At 37.4% G+C, this 15,841-nt stretch overlaps 1 protein-coding gene across 1 annotated transcript; it reads right to left on the minus strand.

Moving 5' to 3' along the window:
- Window positions 1-12,099: 12,099 nt before the first annotated feature.
- On the minus strand, window positions 12,100-15,841 carry LOC306876971 (N-arachidonyl glycine receptor-like). Its single transcript, XM_079428464.1, has 2 exons — window positions 15,561-15,841; window positions 12,100-14,344 (listed from the first exon to the last, which is right to left on the minus strand). Exon 2 carries the CDS (start codon window positions 14,332-14,334, stop codon window positions 13,345-13,347), a length of 990 nt encoding a protein of 329 aa, XP_079284590.1. The 5' UTR covers window positions 14,335-14,344; window positions 15,561-15,841; the 3' UTR covers window positions 12,100-13,344.

The following is a 15,841-nucleotide window of genomic DNA, read 5'->3' on the forward strand; positions in this document are numbered from 1 at the left end:
TTTCATTGCTAATACCACCATACCCAATATAATATTAGTCGATCCATTTAGTGCAAACAACTGTAAATGAATCCACGTTCAGTGTGATTTCGTGACCTGTCAGTTGAAATATCTTACATTTGAGCTTACATTTTAGGTATAATATGGGGTAGATCACTTTATTGGTCTGTTTTGCTGAACCAACAGCAAGTTTCCAATGTTTGTCTGTCATCAGTCTTGGAACACCACTCAGCCAATCATCTTTGAGGATTTATAATGTTAATGACCTCCATCCAGGGCCTGAGTCTTCAAGCACAGATGAAACCGTGATTGATGTGCGAGTTGCATTAATGACCAAATTAATACACTAACTAGCAAATTAGTAGCCCAACTAACATACAACATTAAATAGAATAATTATTTAATCCAAGTAACATAAAAGATGGCGCAAATAGTTTTAACGCACTGCCCAATTTTATCTGAATACCAGTTATATATATATATTTTTTAATTGCAGCCATTTATTTCCATTGCATGTCTGGGATACAGCATAATGCCTATTTCAGAGGCATACTAAAACGTAATTTTCGTTTTTTGTTGGTCAGACATAATTACTCACCCTCATTTGACATTCAGCACAGTTCATAAAGTAAAAAGGTATGAAAGACTCACCGGCCATGTGAGGCCTCTGTTCTTCATCTGCTCATCTTTGAGTCTGCAAGGAAGGAAATCACACAGGCTTGATTGAACACAAGATAGACTTAATGTCATCTAATCAGAAAGACCATTATGTATTAGTGGAACCACCAAACAGAATTATCTGACAAGGGGCAGGCCACATTATCTAAATTAACATTTTGCAAGCATGAACATGCAAGGCCACAGTGGAAAATGAAAGGCTACAGGAGAGCGGCCTGCATTTAGACATTCGGGCAGTAATTATTAATTTATGCTTGTCTGTGGTCTTAATGAAAATGAAAGCCAGGAGAAGAGAACAGGGAAGGATAATGTGCCGTGAAATTGAGTTTCATTTGTTCGGGGGCCACCTTTTAACTTTTCCTTTCTTCCCAGGAAATGAAACCAACCAGAGTTCTTGTGTGTTTTTCCTCTGCGAACCCCCCTCCCCCTGCACAGCCAACCAACACACATCTCTCCAGCACAGACACAGACAATCTCTTGACCTCTGCAGTATCTGTAAATATCCTGTCTACCTCTGTAATCTTATAGAGCCCTGCTTCGATGACCATTATTTCTTCTTCAATAACAACTGCTCATGTTAGCACTTTGTGCTCTATCAACTGATGACTGAGACCGCAACCTGTAACAGATTGCACACTGATACAACCAATGATTAGTTGAAGCACTGTGATATGGATTATAAACTGTATTTTGTTAATGGTTCTGAACATTAACATATTCTAAAAAATATAGCTTCCACTTGAACTTGTTTTTAAGTTTCACCCCCTTGCTTACTTTGGCAAGCTTTACTGAACATTGTGTAGAAAAAATGTACAGGAACTACAGGTACCTTTTTTATATTTTTTTCATAAAATATCTTTTTATTACAAAAAAAGCATAAGCTTAATTGGGAAAATGACCAATGGCACCAGTCGCACAGGTATGATTGGTCAGTAACATTGTTAAGGCGGGGTTTAGCAAAGTGTCGGTTAAACAAAAGCGAGTGTCTAATTAAACTAAGTGCAAATAGCCTGCCTTGTTGGCAAAGGCTATTTACACTAACTCCGCCCACCAGCGTGTGATTGGGTTAGTCAACACTAAAAAAAGACGCCAACTTATCATCAGCCTCAGTGGCGTATATGTTTTTTGACGCTATCGACACGAGTTCGAGCCCTCCTTTTGCAAACTTTTTTTTTCTCCCTTTTCAAATCTCATATTGCATCAGAAAGGCATTTATTTTCAATAAAAATGAAGGAAATAATCAAAAAGTTTCAAATAAAAGTATCGGGTAGGGTTAGGGTATGTGTAGGGAGGGCTTTATTGTCCCAATAAGGTGGCATCCATTTAATAATTGGAATTAAAACTATAATTTATACTCAATACTTTATTATTGCGTACTGTTTTATAATGTACTACAATACTGAGGTGAAGATAATTGCCACTATTTGCAATAAGGAGTATAAATAGCAGAAATGATTGCTATTTTAACATAGTGTAAATATAATCTAGCTATTTGCAATTAGTGTAAATATAACATCTATCGGTATTTACACTTAGTGCAAAAAGCAGCTGCCTAAACAAAAAGGTGTAACTTTCATTCTGTTATTTAGAAAATTATTTTGTGAACCCAAAGAACAATGCATAGTAGCCAACTCAAGAATGCTATTACAGGTTCTCAGTGCAAGTATCTCAAGTCAAGAAGGATCAGAGTTCAAATATACAGACGCAAGATTCAAACGGGGCGGAATCGATTTTGATTCGATTAAACTTGGGCCTATTTTTCAAGCAAAGAAATCAAATGAGTTCACTAGACACTCATTAACGAACAATAATCAAATGGACTACTTTTATAGTTTGTTGATGCTCCTTTTAGATCTTGACCGTTTACAATCGCCATCCTCTCATCCCTCATTCTTGTGTTTTGCTACTGAAAACGTCAAAAAAAATAATAATACAAGTTTGGATCGACAACAAGCGTGAGTACATGACAGCAATTTATTTTTTGGCAAACCACTCCATTCATATTTCTCCAATCAAAGCAGTATGTCTTTTTTTTATTCATTTATTTTATGATTTTATAATAATGTTTTATGTAATTTGCTTTGTAACGCGATATAGCCTACAGAAAATAATGTCCTACTTAAAGAAAAGTTTAAATAAAATTTTTCATATTAGTATTTACAATTTCCAAACTTGCAACATAACTGGCAAGTTTGGAAATGGTAAAACATGGTAGGCTCATGTTTTATTTAGTACTGAATACATTTAGCGCTGAATACATTTATAAATGTAAATTTCATTATTCAATATTTTAAAGATAGACTATGGGGCAGAGAAGGCACAAGTATTTTGGGAGATGTCGAGAAAATTGCCACAAAGTTATAAATGTCATTGAAGAACCTTTATCTACATACATAGGCAGAGTAGATAACAAATGCCATGTTATTAATGTTAAAAGGATTTTAATAGGCATGTTTATTCTGATCTGATCTACTGGAAACAAGTGAAAATTTTGTTCCAATGAGATTTGTACGTTGGCGTGTGAACAGCACCTGTATGTTGAGAGTAAAGCCACCATCAAGTGCCTTGATCCAGGGATTTTTCTTAATTTTGTCCGTTTGTCAAAAGGAAGGCTTGGGTGCATGAGAACAACATGTAAACCCTCCGAACATACAGCCATGCAGACACACAGAAACACATACAGAAGCTATTCTCTAGCTCATCAACTTTGCTTTGCAATCTTCCCTCAGAACCATTAGAATACCCTGAAGAAATGACTTTCCAATTAAAGGGGATCTAGGAGAAGACAGCCTTTTTATCTCTGACTCCAGGAGTTCTTTATTCCAATCATTTAAATTGGAATTGATTTTTCAATTTAGCCACTGACTGCTCTGGACATGCAGCAGAGGGGGACAAATAGAGTTGCGTTCTGAAATATTTGTCCCTCATAAAGTCACGGTGGCCTCGAACACATTAATGTGTTTTGCACGCCACCGCCGCAGACAACAGATTTTTAGCTCAGCATGCTGATGGAGAGAAAGCCCATCAAGAGTGGCCACCTCCCTCACGCTGCAGAGCACTGGACTGGTGCCTGTGGGATTTTTTTTTTTTTCTGGCAGAGTACGATTGGGTTTATTTTTCTTGTAAGGCAAAGGCAGCTGTAATGTAGTGCACATCTAAATAGTCTAACTCAATTGATTAGAAGTGATGAACTGATCAGGAGTTTGAAATGTCGATCAGGGGAGTCACTTACAGACCTGTCTGTTCGCTGTCTGGTCATAAAATATGTATTTTACCTCTGTTGGCTCACGTTAAAGGCACATTTGTAATCTGGTTTTTATTCTCTATAGCAACATGTTTTCTCCACTTATAGTTCTCACCCCAAAATTGTAATAGTTTTGTTTTGCAGTGCCACCTACTTAAAATGCACACTTTAGGACTAATATCTTAAGCAAAAAAACTAGCCCTTGCTTTTTGACAAATCATTTAGTACAATGGAATAAACATTATTTCAATCGATTATCATCTGACGAGGCTGATAAAGTTTATGATGTGGAGATAAAAGATAAAAGAAAAACACCTGTGAGAACATAAAGAACATGAGAATCTGGCTGAGAAGATGCGTACGATATCTGAACAATGCCACAGCCCCAAGTGCGTTAATGTTAGGGGCATTTCTAGCTTTTTACTGAAGCACAGGTCCACCAAATTGCCAATATTTTGATATACTTTTTAAAAATGGATGGAAATTGTCTTTATCTGCAGTAGAGAGTTCACAAGTTGCACAAGCAACAAAAATCTGCTTCATCGTTGACAAAAAAAAAAGAGTTGACAAAAGTTTTTTCCCGTTTCATGTATTTACATAGAATTTGTTTCTGGCACATTTTGAATAAACCAAATGAAATCCAAATAATTTCAGAAGCTGTGGGTAATTCCTTTGAACTGTCTTGGCATTGATTATAAGTCTAATATGTATCCTTAACCGTCTACTCTACATGATGGTACTGTAATATTGTTTTGAATTTAGACCACACTGCTGTTGTTTGTGAATATATAGTATTTGCATTTGCAAAGCATTGGAGTATTTGTACTTATATTTGAGAATTAAAATCTCCTTGAAGTAAAAAACGAATCAATCTGAACTTAATGGTGCAAAAAAAAGAAAAAAAAAGTGCCACACTGGCCAAACGTGTGTTTAACAGGCCTCAGCTACTGTGTAGTCCAGCCTCTAACAAGGCCTGCCATCAGCACTGTAAATTTCCCCAGCTTCAGCCTGGGCGGAAACAGTTGTCTTCTTCAATTACAATTGGAATCAGATGTGCTTGTGTTTTCCAGCCAGGCCTGTGAAGTCCTCAACAGCTCTGGCAGCTGCCTTTTAATGAGCATTTATTGTTTCGCTGGCCATGGATACCACTTTTATAGGGTCAAGTTCAAGGCGGAATGATTTTCTTCGCAATGTTTTACAGAAGCGTTTAGAGAGGTTTTTGTGGACTGATGGCTCACTCTCTGCTTCCTGACAGCTGTGTTGGTTGTTTGGCTCTCTCTCCCCTATTTCTTTTTTTTTTTCTCTTTCCTGGGTTGTTTAATATAGTTGTCGCAGGAATACGGAGGAGAAGATTAATGGACGCAAAGGATCGGTGGCAGTTGCGGGGAGATGCAGGACAGAGCAGGCCAGCAGCCATCTGTTCTCGCTACCTTTATGGCTCTCTTATTGGAGGACAGGAGACAAAAGCATCTCCGCCACCAGGCAGGCGGTGAGCATTTCTGTAGCGCCACTGTAAACTAATTGTCAGTTCTTTTGACGATGTGCAAGCAAGCCGCAGACACGTACACATACACACACAGAGTTTCTCCCAAATGTCTTTTTACCTCTCAATCAAGCATGGTTGGGAACAGTCCAAGACAGTTGCAGCACATTTAGAGGAACAACGCTATGAGAGAAAAGTGATTAAAAGATCCTCTTGAGGCAAAACAGATCATTCACAGAGACAGGATGGCGTGTAATCAAATTAAGATGAAAATATAGAGATGGCCCTTTGGTCTTTTGAAAAGAAACAGAGATGTTCTCAGAACTTCATCAAGTGTTGGCCCATGCTCAAATGCAAATGCGGTCTGGCACTGCTTTCTTTTGAACATCATAATCAGCGCAAGACTTCAGTAGACCTTATGTGGCCTTCAAGTAGAGTCAGAAATATTGTAATTATGAGCTATGTGGACATAAATGACCAAGTGTTGTCACATTTACCAGTGGGGAACTCATAATTGTCTATGATACTTGCATTATGATGTGCTCCCATGAAAGATGGTGGAAAGCAGCTCTTAAGTTATTTCTATTTTAAGTGCTATAGTTATAAAAAAAAAGTCAAAACAAAAAATGATGCCTGAATGTTGTGAATAAATGTATATTTTGATACACTTGCAAGTGCGGATAGTGTGAGGGTTTTATTCTTTTTTTATTTTGATATTGGCCCCTTTTTTGGTCGTTTTTTCTCTGCACCCATCGATTTCCTACAGGAGTGCAAGGGTAATTGTTGATTGATAAGTGCTATACAGTAGTTCTAAAATATAGGCTAAATTTTGTATTGCATATGGTCAATATCAAGATAATCATACTTTTTACTAAATAAATTAAATATTCTTTTAAAACATTAGTTCGTTGTGTAGATGCCATGCATTAAAATCATTTAGGCTGTGCAAAAGTGATGCAGATGTTTTGCTTGTTCGTTTTCCTTCATTGATAGTGATTTAATAGTCCAAACATTATAATATGTGACTGTCATCATAATGACTTTTTATCAGATATTCTTTGTCTGAAATTGTTTGCAAAGTCTTTACACATTTTGCCCTCTTTTACATTCTTTTCTGTTGTGTAAATTATTTTAATTTGTTCCATATGCCAGTCTGTTATATTTGTATCATCTATTTCAGGTAATGCTTCCCTTGATGCCACATAAAAACAGAACAAGCTGTGGTTGGTCACTTTGAATATCAGTCAGACAGTCTCTTCTTGGCAAGATTAAGCTGCAGTGAAGTCTAGACTTGATGTTATTAGTTGAAAGTCTGGCTTTGTGAGACTAAATTGACCTAAAAGACTCAATTCTGATATTTGAGCAAAATAAAAGGCCTCTTAGTTTCACATGGGCTTATTCTCATCGCAGAAACCCGTCTTATGTTAAACAAAAACCTCGATTTTCTCTGACGGTGTCGACATCTGTAAAGCAAAATGAAGTTTCCTCTCTGAGTATCAATCTTGTAATTGAGCTCTCGGAGGCCGCTACGTGACGTGCACACACAAGAACCCTCCCCGCTGTCAGATCCCTACACGCGGCTGCCCTGCGCTGTCACACTGAAGTGGTCTCCTTTTCTCTCCTCTCTCTCACAATCATTCTTCTGTCTGCGGCTCCCTGGGCCCTGCAGTGGGAGTCCGCCTGCGCACTTAACGCATCAGGTTTCAATTATTTTGAATACCAAAAACCTTCCCATAATGAAGCATGACACAGACATGTAGTCGAATTTTAAATTGGATTTAATTGTTTTCTCAGTTATAACATCAGTCGGAAAACAGAGACAGAGGGGGATGGATTGAAAGAGGGAACGAATAGCGAGAAGTGGGTGGGAGAAAGATGAATTCAGCGAGTGAGGGAGACGGACTGAAAAAGACAGGGTGAAGTCTCTGATCTGTTTCTTAACACAAATCTCTCTTTGTAAGCTCTAGCTAGGGCCATGTTTGGAATTACAACTTTCATGTCTCTTATCCCTGTTGTAATTCTGCCTCGCGTGTTCCGCTGGTGTGATACGATGGATCATGGGGAAGTTTAAGTGAGACTGAATTAAATATTTAACCGATCCGACATGAGGCCTGTCTGCTCCACGGCGCTACAATTAAACCAGGGTGCTGTGCAACACTCGATCCCCGCTGAACGCTGTCAGGAACATGCTACTTTACAGACTTAAAATAAATCTTGTCCTAATCTATTGAAAACCCTGACAAGTGGAGCCCAAGGTTTCAAGGCACTTAGCTGAGTAGTGTAGAAAAAGAACTGTACATTATTTATGCCCTCTAATGGTGCTGCTATTCTCTGTGTGTGAATCAGCAAAGGACTCGTCTGCTAAAGGAGCTGCCACTGTAATCAAAGCCATATGTTTTCCTCACCTCTCCTCCTCTAACTGATGGGTCAATGGACTTGTCTTTGCATCAAGCACATTCTTTCAGGGAGATCACGCCTTATGATATAGATTAAAGAGCGCAAGGTCTTTCTCCCCACTTCTGACCAGATAAGATCTTAATGCATAAGCCAGTGAGGGTAAATACAGGCACCGCTGGGAACCGCATGAGGCGTTTTCTGAGATTTCTGTGGCTGTAGAGATAATGAAGGGCACCATCCAATCGTTTTCAAACATCATTATCTACCTCAGTTTATTAGGCCAATATGCCACTTTTGGCATGGTTTTGGAGAAGATTTTCCTCGGCTTGGGGATGCCTGGAATTTCCAGACCAGATTCTTGAAAGCTTTACCACATGGTGCAAAATGGAGATTATCTGCAATGGCAAATCTTTGTTTTTGTCAACATTGTGCATCAAAGGAAGTATGTTTGTTTTGAATGTTAGTGGTATAATGGGACTAGCAATGGGTTTATGATAATTATTTTTTTTATTATTGTAGAATATTGAATATTGACAGATTTTAGGAAAATGGTAAAGAAAAATTCAAGGGGTCATATGACGATGCTAAAATAACATTATTTTGTGTAGTTGGTGTAATGCAAAGTGTTTACGTGGTTTAAGGTTCAAAAAACACATTATTTTTCACATACTGTACATTATTGTTACTCTTCTCTGCCCCACCTTTCTGAAACGCAGAGCATGATGTGCTCTGACTGGCCAGCAGTCCAGTGTGTTGTGATTGACCGACTACCTCAAGCGTGTGACGGAAATGTTACGACCCTTACCGTATTTAGAAACACACAGCTTTTATAAAGAATATCTCTTTGAGGTTGAGACTTTAGTCTTTGCAACTTTACGGATCTTATATATGCACAAACAGCTTGTAACACTCCAAAGACAAAGGAACACTTGAAATAGCATCATATGACCCCTTTAAAAATTATATGAAAAAGGCAATTAGATACCTCAAAGTAGGTGAGGTATTGTGTCCAAATACTTCTGTAAGTGTATATAACAATACACTTATGAGTAACATTTAAGTTGAATAATTTAATGAAAATGTATTTTCTATATACATATATTCAACTTATGGTTAACGATTCAGCCATACATATGTTTCATATTTTTTTTTTATTTTATTTATTTTACTTATTGGTTGATTGATTGATTGATGGACAAATAACTGGACATCCCGCTGAAATGACTTCTCACTGGTGGCATTTGAGGTCCAGTCATTCTGTTTCTATATACCCCACCCCTTTCTTACAGTCAACTGCAAGCTTACACATCTGCCTCCAAGTCCCCACCCTACATTTTTTTCTTTTTGATAACACGTTTCTTGGATGTACATCACAGTACGGAAGGAAAGATCTGTCACTACTTCCATTCTGGCTTTAGACTTTAGGCATTTGGTTTTACATCTTGTAGTCACATGAATTGTAGTCTTTAGGCCAGTAGTACATCTATCATTATGAACTTCTGTGCAAACAAATCTAAGATGTCTAATGAAATGTTGTCTATTTTTTTAAGTTATATTTATTGGCTTTATGCCTTTATTAGGATAGGACAGTAGAGGGTAGACAGGAATGCATTGGGTGGAGAGAGTGGGCAGGATCAGCAAAGAACTTTGAGACGGGAATCAAACTCGGGTCTTCACGAGCACAGTTGCTCTATATGCCAGCGCACTAACCACGAGGCTATTGGCGCTGACAGAATGGTGTCTACTTTTAAATCTTTAAGAGCTCCGTAGTGATAATTGTAACGTGGATGCTGTCTGAGACGTCTATAGTACATATCTAGTTCAAACACATGTCCTAAGACATGCTCACTGTAAAGCCGTTCACATGAATCACATTCCCCTCGAGTGGCCAGTCAGACACTACCGGTTCTAGTCATGTTTTTTATATGATTTGTGAATTTGGCTCTGGTATAAGTGCTCACGAACACTAGAATCCCATTATAATTCCCATATCACAATATAAAACTGCAACAGCTGAGGCATAAAAACAACATCGTACCAACTCCATTGAAGTCACCGGAGACGCCGCAGAGCAATATCGCACCAAACAGATACCGCAGGCCCACTCTGATCATCACTTGATAGTGTGCTGACAAGCAAACTCTATTAAGCTGTCTTCAAATATGCAAAATGATATGATTTTACAATGATTACATATTCACTTCCCAGCTGGCTGGCTCCGTGCAACTCCATTTGTCATTGACTATTGTGTCCAATTATATGATTAGATCCAAACACTCCGCCACTTGGAGAGCTCTCGTGTGTTCCAGTGCACTGACTGATTCACAAACAAAGTCATTACAACATGTATTCACACATATCAAATAACAAACAGATGGCCATTGTGCGCCGGCTGATTTGTTTGTAACATGAGCGGCAGAAAAAAGGTAGTTTTTTGCTGGGCTTTGTTTAAGCACCGACTGTTTTATTCCCAGAGAGAGACATCTGGCTGCCGAGGCGGCTAAATCAACTCGAATGAAAGACAATCTTGTTTCCATTAATTTTTCCTGTGGCAAAAGCACTTGTTATGAAGATTCGAAATTACTGAGAAAGCTTCCAGATAATTCATCATATGGGCCGGACAGAAGACTGCAGTTTCTCACAGAGTGTCTGTCTCCATTAACTAGCTGTAATGTGTATCATGTGGGGTGGCTGAAGTGTGTTTGTGTGTGTGTGTGTGTGTGTGTTAACATTTACACTGCAAAACTTACAGTGGTGTAATTCTCTAGGTTTGGGCAAATTCTCCTAAACATATTAAACTGAAACATCATTTTTCTGAATACATACAGTGGTGCCAAAAACAGTTTGGACATTTAAGTCACATTAAAAATGTTATAATTTCATTGCATTAGATGCAAAATATCAAACCAGGTGGCATCTGCGAAGAAATGATGTTAGAGCTTTCCTTAGAACTAATTTGTAGTAGAACTAACTGGTCTCAAGGGGATTTTTATGTATGATGTTAGTTCCCTTCAAGTTCACACAGGTGTCCTAGCTAGTAGAACAACCACAGGTGTAGTTATTCATATTAAAGACTGTTCGAAATGATAGGGGGGGGGGAATAGACTGCGGGCTAGATTTTAAAACTCCTCCTCACCATCAAACTGATATCATTACAGAAGGAAGGTTACTGTCAATTTTCAGATTTTGATTATAAATGAATATTAAAGATTGCAACAACTTTTTTTTCCTGTGGAAAAAGACTAGTAATGTATGACAGCAAAACTAGTAATGTGCACTAACAAAGTAAATTTATCAGTTTTGATTGCATGTGGACTAACATACCATATGAACATGTTCCACAAAGCTTGACAATTTCCCAAACACACTTACTACTCCTCCATCTGCAACCTCCGAAGTTGTCTTGTTAGACTGCTTAAGAAAGCAGAGCAATGTTTTAAAAGCACCACAGTGTTTACAGTCTTCAGGAAGAGTAACTGCTTGTTTCTGATTATTAAACTTGGATTGAAGACAGTATTGAAGAAAAGTATAAATCAATTTTAATTAAGCTTAATCAAGTAAAGTGCAGGGTATACATTAAGTGTATGGGTATTTGTTGCATAACAGATTGATAGTTTTTTTTAGCATAATTTTTTAAGTTTAAAATTGATATCAATGTATAAGGTATTATAATCAGTCACCATAATTTTTTTTTTCTTTTTTTGCTTCAGTTTTTCATGTAAATTATCCTGCAGTTTGGCATTTAAAAAAATTACAAATATTACATACAGTCTCTCAGTAATTATTAGGTCACAAAAGCTGAAAAACATGAAGAGTAATTTTAACAGAATGAGAAAAGAAATATAGTCACAGCTTCCCAAAGAAGAAATCAGTCCATCTGTCAGCAGTCACATATTTTATGGAAAGTTAATGAAAACAAAGAGAAAATTTTAATTGAAAAGATCATTTAAAAATATACTATTAAATAATTTGTTAATATTACATGACACCACCTGATGGTGATATTGAGATAAAGCACTGTGAGAGTAGCATAAATGTGTCCTGGTCAGTAGCGCCACCTGCTGGCGTCTTATATACTACAGGCCAAGTTTACTGTCGTGCTGTACCAAAATCCTGTTTCAGTTCTGTTTTAATTGTGATCAGCTTGTATTAAACAAAATGGTGCAGAATATATATATATATATATATACTGTATATATATATATAATGTGTGTGTGTGTGTGTGTGTGTGTGTGTGTGTGTGTGTCTGTGTGTGTGTTATGATTCGTTATTTATTTTTAATTTTTTCATTTTTATTACATACCAAAATGATTAGAGATAAAGTGCTCTTACGTAATGGAATGACCTTTTCCCTTTTTGGGAAATTGAATGTGCATTACATCCCAAATTGAAAGGTAGTATCTCATTTTAAACTTTTAAAACGACCAAATATACAACTATGCACTCCCTTTGAACTAACCTCTTAAAAGAAATTCGCTGTTTCTGAAGATCATACTTGGTATGACAAAAAAGCATGTTTAGCAAAAGACTAACATATTCTGCACAGATTGTGCAAAGACTGCAAAGAAAGTGGCTTTCAAAGACCTTGCTGTGATTGTAACAACACACTGTAAACCCGAAAAAAAAAAAAAAAAAAAATTTGAGGTAATTTTTAAAATGAATTTTTAAGTTAAGAAATTCAAAGTTTAAGTAAGCTTGCTCTTAACATTAAATATTTGAGTAAGCCAACTCATACATTTAATTTAAAATTATCGTGTAATCTCAATTTAAATATGTTTAGCAGTGATTTGCTATAGCTATTCAGTAAGTGCTAAGTTGCTAATTGGTAAAGCAATGCTTTCATTAGTATATTGCTGAATGAGGCAATAAAGAACATTCATAAACCAAACTCATGCTCCACTCGTTGCCATGATGGTATTAGCATAGCAAAACACTGAACACTGCTAAATCTCCCATAACATAATTTTACCATTTACCCTCCATTTTGAGTTCATTAAAGAAACAAGTTAAATTCAAAACAATGTCACAATTCAGATTACTTAATATATGTCAGTTTCATTAACTCAAAAGTATACAAAAAATTATAAATAGTTTAATTCAAGTTTACATACTCAAACACCAATTCATTATTTTGAGCATTCGGGTTTACAGTGCATCCCCATTCTGGCCTAATTGTTGTATACGAGAAAACTATTAAACATTTTATAAATGTTACATTATATATGGCCCTAACTGTAGCATCTCAATTTATAACTTGAATTTTACTCGATTTTAAAAACTCTCAAATTTTAAACCATCACAGGCATAAAAGTTTAACTTTATGCAAATGAGCAGTGATGCAATGCAGCAGCCAATGATGACACTGGAGCACGTGTGGTCCGTCTAGTGAGTTGACTGCATATTAACTGCAGACCTGCTGTTACTGTGAACAGTTTGACTATTTAGTATGATCATTCATCTTGTTCTGCAGTTCTGTCATTTAATTTCAAACGCTGACATGTTTACATTCAGTTTACATTGCTACCATCAGCTGTATTATTCCTCAGATCATGGCACTGGTCAGGTTGCTGAGCGAGCGAATGCTGTTGGTGTGAAGGCTCTTCCTGCGAACGCTCCTCAGGTAATTTCTGTACAAGATCACGCTGATCACACGGTCCTGAAACTGTTTCGACACAATGTAGAAGAGTATGATGTCCAGCACTGTGCTCGCGTTCATCAGGAAGGTGGTGAAGGCCCCCCAGGTGTTGTAACCCCTCTCACTGCTGGCCAGCAGCATGAAAACGAAACAGATGTGGAAAGGCACAAAGCACACCAGCACCTGAACGATCAATGTGACGATGATCCGGATGGACTTCTGCTTGACTTTGGGCTTCAGTTTCGACGTGCGGCCATGGATGAGGTTGTCCACAATGATAATGTAACAGCCCACCATGATGCACACCGGCACCAGGAAAAAGAAGACGATACGTGCAAAGTGGACGGGATTGTCACGGCGCAAGTAGATTATGTCATGCATCTTGATGCAAGTGGTATAGTTTGTGTTGCGGTCGGGGTCTTCCTCCAGGAGAACAAGTGGAGCTGTGCTGCCCAGGGTCATGATCCAGACTCCCGCACAGGACAGCAGGGCTTTACGGACGCTTTTTAGTTCTCGGGTGTGTCGCGGCTGCACTATGGCCACGTAGCGATCTGTGCTAATGAGGGCGAAGAGCCACAAGGCCAGGCAGGGATAGAGCACCGTTATTGCGGCGTTGATCCTGCAGAACACATCTCCGAACGGCCAGTAGTCTTGACTGTAGTAGACCATTCGAAAAGGCAGCAGTAAGATAAATACCAAGTCCACCAAAGCGACATTGATCATGTAAACAGTGATGGAGTTCCGCCTTTTAGTGGTCAAGGCAAAGACCCAGAGTGCGGTCAGGTTGACCACTATGCCTATGATGAAAATAATCCCATAAAACACTAGGCTAACAGTCCGGTACACTTGGGGAACGTGGCCTTCCATGATCACTGGCGAAGATGTGTTATGATCCATGATGGTTTGCCTGATTTGACCATAAAAAAGAAACCAATGTAAAACAGTAGTTTTTGAAAACTATGAAAGCCTGTTTCAGAGTCGGAAAGAAAGGTAATAGACCTAAGTCAGTGTAGCACTATATTTAATTTTTGACAGGAATGAAAATGAGGCTGTGAGGGATAGACGTACAGCTTGTTCAATGGATTGTACCAATTGTTCAGCTGATGACACGTCCCCCCAAAATAGACAAAATGCCATAAACAGTTTTGAAAGTTTATATATTGCGTGCAATTGTAAAGACTGTAAGTCTAACCCTGACAGCTAATTTTCATCCACATAAAATTCAATATGGCCTCTACATCGAGTAGAGCCTTTTCAAACGTATCTTACTGTTCTAATAACTGTATTTTTGTAGTTTCTTGTAGTTGTGACCTTGTGTATTGCAAATGTGATTTTATGTTTCACTATGTGACTTTATATCTTATTTTAAACTCAATGTTTTACTCTATTTAATTTTTTTTACTTACACTAAATAGAATAGCAGCATAGAAAACATATACAAAATGTCTTTACATTTAGGGAGATGTTTTAAAGGAATAGTTCATATAAGTACAAAAATATTTATATAATCTCAAACCTGTATGCTTTTCTTTCGTCAATGTATAACAAAAAATTGTCTTAAAAGAACATGAGGTGAGTACATGATGGCAGAATTGTCATTTTGGGTGAACCATCCTTGTAAGACATGCCAATTTTACTTTTCATTTCTTTTCATTTCAATTTGAGGGTTATTAAAAAATGTTAAGACATCAGGTTTAAAAAAATAGAGAAGTGAAAGACAGTCCTTCTCAATTATGAGTGTTAGTGTACAAAAAGAAAAAAAGAAAACAGTAACAAAATGTTGAATATCAGTCACTATACCAATTCATCATATAAAAGAAGAATGCTACTTTTACTACAACTCTTAATTATTTATTCTTTTGGCTTTTCTGAATCAGAAATCTGTGCAGCATTAATTTATATTCATCAACAGTCATCCTGTACCTTAAATGATCAATCTACAAAAGTTTTTGAATATATACTGCTGATGAATGTTCTACTTATCTATTCAGCTTTATATAGAAACCCCATTTGACCTACAACATAGTCTTCTGATATGACTGTCAGTTTGTAACACCGATGGGTTTTCAATGGCCAAATTTTGTTCTACAAGATTACAAAGTAAACAATTTAAAGGTACCAACCTCAGAGATCCATGTTGTTGGCATTGTAACTGTTCTGAGGGCTGTACAGTTGATGACTATAATGTGCCCTCGCTGCTGAGCTTCGATCTAACAGAGGAAGTCATGAAGCTAGTGTCTTTATTTAGATTAGAATTTTTCTTTTGGTTTCTGTGAAGCCCCTTCACTTCCTGTAATGCATGTACTGGTGGAGAATATATCTCAATAGCAAACACTATGTCATATGCAGTTTGAGAGCAATGCAGAAGTAAAGATGTGGCAGGTTTGGTTGCTGGTTATTGATT

This window comes from Barbus barbus (assembly GCF_936440315.1).
Source record: "Barbus barbus genome assembly, chromosome: 11".
NCBI classification, from domain to species: Eukaryota; Metazoa; Chordata; class Actinopteri; order Cypriniformes; family Cyprinidae; genus Barbus; species Barbus barbus.